Consider the following 3,860-nt stretch of genomic DNA (forward strand, 5'->3'; position numbering starts at 1 on the left):
GAACTCAATTGAATTTAGTCATACAGGCTCTTTTCTCAGTTGAATAGAGTTGTATTCTTCTAATTTATTTTTGAGAAGTAGTATTCCTTCTTCACAGTCAAAAATTTCAACTGAAATATCATGAAGAATGAATTTGTCTCACTTTTCATCTCTCTCAGATAGAATTATTGTGTTTAACAGAGATTCTACTGCTGATTTTCAGAGATTCTCATTCTGAATAAGGAATTCTGTACTGAATTCAGGCATTGTGATCAGAATGATGGAGTTTTCAAAGAAGAATGACTCAATTGAAGCTATAACTGGTTTTTGAACTTCAATATCAGTCATTAACTGAGAAAAGAACTGCTGATTGATTTCATTTCTAATTCTGAAAATGAGGTTTGAGTTTAGCTTATTTCTCTGCAATATGTTCTGATTTGAGACTTTGAGAATAAGTCTTCTATTTCTGGAGATTTGAAGATTTTTCTCTTTTTGCATTTTTTTCTTCACTCTTCTATTACTAGAAGTATGAGCAGTATTCTTCTCAGTTTTCTCAGAATTTTGAGCAGGTTTTGAGATAGCAGGTTTAGAGGCAGCAGATTCAGCTGCTTGAGTATATATTTTCTTCTGATTTAAAGAAGAAGAAGAAGAAGAAGTAGAAAAGAAAGAAGAGCAAACTGAAGAGTCAGTGATTATATTAGAAATTTTCAAAGTTTTTTAAACTGAGTTTGAAATTCCAAGTTTGAACTTGATCACTTCCTGTAGTTGTCTAGTCTGAGTATGAAGAATTAACAGAACTTCTTCATTCATCTCACTCAGATACTGCTTTTCAAGAATTTTACTTGCTTTTTCAAGTTTCTGTATTTCAAGAACTTGTTATTTCTCTATTTCTTCTTTCTTTCTTCTCTTCAGAATTTCAATCTCAGGAATAGCATTTGAGAAAGCATCTTTTTCCACATCAACTGAGTGTACTTTTGAACTCATTATTCTTACTCAATGAAAAGTTGGTCAGACTAATTCAATTGAGATATTTATTAAACTCTTTTGAATTGAAAAGTTGGTCAGACTGTTTCAATTAAGAGGTTTCTAAGTCTGTTTTCAATTGAAAAGTTGATCAGACTATTTCAAAAGAAGAATAGCAGAGTTTTGTGTATAAAACACCTGATTTTTTTCACACTAGTTCAGTAACTAGGTTAGATTTTTAAAGAGAATCTAATGAACTAAAATTGATTTTTAAGATAAATCAATAAAATCTTTACAATCTCTTTCTTGGGATACAGTGAGGAAAAGTATGATATCAATTGATAGTAAATCAGATAATATGACAGTTTTTGAGAGAAAAACTGACAAAAAATAAATCAATTTTTTGCAGAGAAATTGATTAAAACTATTCAATTTTATTCTGAATTATTCAATTCTTCTCACACAACAAGTGTGCAACTCAAATCAGTTAATAAAGAGTGTAAAAAAGAATTAAGTATTAATGAAAGCTCTTCAGCCACTGAAAAAGTAATTCTTACTTAAAAAAATATGAAATTATGACAGAAAACAACTCTGTTTTTAATTCTTTGTAAGAATATTGTATAAAACTCAGAGAAAAACACCTTACTTTTTCAAGAGAAGTAAAAAACTATTTCTAAGATCTTTTTTTTGTATTAACTGCTGCAGAAGAATGAGATAGAAACTGCTAAGATATACACTACTGTATATCTTCTATCAAGACTTTCTCTCTTCAGAGTCTTGATATTATAGAGAATATAAGTCTGTTTCTATATAATAATATAAATATTGTCAGTGAGATGTAGAGAAACTGATTATTTATATCTCAAAATAGAAAACTTTGTCAATGATTATATCAATATAGAGTTAATTCTCAAATTCAATAGAAATCTAGTGTTGCTGTTCTCAATCCCTTGCAGAATCTATTGAATATTGAGATATTAAAACTAGATTTAATATATCTCACTGTACAGAGATCAAAGGCTCAGTCAGATCTTGAGATATACTGATTTTATAGTTGTTGATATGCTGTTGACTCATTGTTCACTGATTATGTATTGAATGCTGTTGCTGAGATATCTTTTTGTATCATTCTATCAGAGATGAGCCAGATTGAGAGAAGTAGTACAAGGGTGAGACTTGGTGTTGAAGTCTAGATACACTGGTGACAGACTGTGAAGATTGCACTTCAGAAGAGTTCATTGATTATATACTTGATATTATCACTGAGGTATCTTTTTGTATTTTTCTGCCGGGGATGGGCCAGATTGAGAAGGGCGGTACGAGGGTGAGACTTGGCATTGATGTTTTGGAACATCAAAGATGGACAGGGTTTTCGCGGAGGTCACTCCTCAGATATCTCCACAACTACAGGTCGGGGATCTTCCAAAATCAAGAAGATTGGTGCATATGGCTAGGTCACTTCACCTTACAATTTGTATGGCACTCTGGCCCGGGGTTGTGGTGTGGTAGGGGAGAACGGGGGATAATCCCACACAGGAGTTTCGAACAACATCCAGTTCACATTTGGCTGGATAACTCCACCACCACACAGGGTATGCGGTCGGCGATGGGGTCAGAATGCTCGTATGATCGAGGGCTTTTCAATGGATCTATCGGCGGGTTCTTATTCGAAAAATCGAGCGAGTTCGTGGTGGAGCGGTTTTGGCTTGTGATCAGCGGGCGTATGCCTGTAATTGTATGCTGACTCAAGCAATCTTTGAATCATATCTGATAGCATGTTTAAAAACTAGTGAGAAGTGCAGGCTTCTTCAGAGCATGATAATTCTGTCTATGAAGCAATTCATAGTTATCATGTCAGTGTGATTCTAAAACATCTCAAAAGATAGTGTATGAAGAAGTGATAAGTAGAAGAGTATGTGATTGATACTGCTCTGCTTATTGAAGAAAAACTTTATACTCAGATAAATGCCACATATGTGAATAGATAAAATGTGAGAAAAGAGAGAGAAGTAGTGAATCAGATTCAAAGAAGATCACTCTCTACTTAGAAGAATAAAAGAGAGATAGCTATCACTGAAGTTATACAATAATAACAGAAATTATATAATAATATAGTGATATAATAATATAGCAATATAATAATATAGTGATATAATAATAGACATTGTACAATCAATGAGAAATCACTGAAATGAATATCTTTTCTAGTTAATATAAACAACACTCTTCTCTGCTATCTGAATCAGAAGATATGCAGAACCTCTTAGAGAGTTTACTCAAAGTAGTAAGAAAAGTAATCAAGATTATTGAATCAGAATCAAAGCTTCATACATATACAAGAATTCTAAATTAAACCAAGGCCTTGTGTACACAGTGATAGACTGAGATAGAAGTTAAACAACAATTAACATTCACTGTAAATCAAGTATTCACTATGAAGAGCTTCACTGATACAATCATCATCATTAATAAGAATAGAGAAAACCAGGTCTTAGATCTGTAGTGAGAGATAGAATATTTATACAGATAGATGACTACACTGAATCTGAAGATCTTATCATGATTGTTCACAATCTCTTTAAAAGTGTATACATCATCAGAGATCACTGTGCAGAATAAGAATCTGAACATAAGATACATTAAGCTGAGAAATCTGTCAGAGTCATTAAACTTTAATAGTGACTGAAAAAATAATGCTGCAATCAGCTGGCTAAGTCAGATGCAATTATATTATCAGATTGAATATAAACTTACAGACAGATAGTTAATAAAATTTTAACAAGTCTTAAGATCTGTTACATTTCTACATGAAAAAGTGAAGTTATTGTGAATAACTAATAAACAGATAAATCTCACAGATCTGAAATAATAGTCATTCTTATAAACATAGAATGAGTTTTTCAAATGAATCTTGTATA

At 31.9% G+C, this 3,860-nt stretch overlaps 1 protein-coding gene across 1 annotated transcript; it reads left to right on the forward strand.

Moving 5' to 3' along the window:
* Positions 1-2,236: 2,236 nt before the first annotated feature.
* Positions 2,237-2,686, forward strand: BDCG_08328 (uncharacterized protein; the record flags this gene model as incomplete). Its single annotated transcript, XM_045424110.1, has 1 exon — positions 2,237-2,686. The coding sequence occupies one exon, from the start codon at positions 2,237-2,239 to the stop codon at positions 2,684-2,686; it is 450 nt and encodes a 149-aa protein (XP_045272894.1).
* Between the last annotated feature and the right edge of the window lie 1,174 nt (positions 2,687-3,860).

The sequence above is a fragment of the Blastomyces dermatitidis genome, assembly GCF_000003525.1.
Source record: "Blastomyces dermatitidis ER-3 genomic scaffold supercont1.11, whole genome shotgun sequence".
Classification (NCBI taxonomy): domain Eukaryota; kingdom Fungi; phylum Ascomycota; class Eurotiomycetes; order Onygenales; family Ajellomycetaceae; genus Blastomyces; species Blastomyces dermatitidis.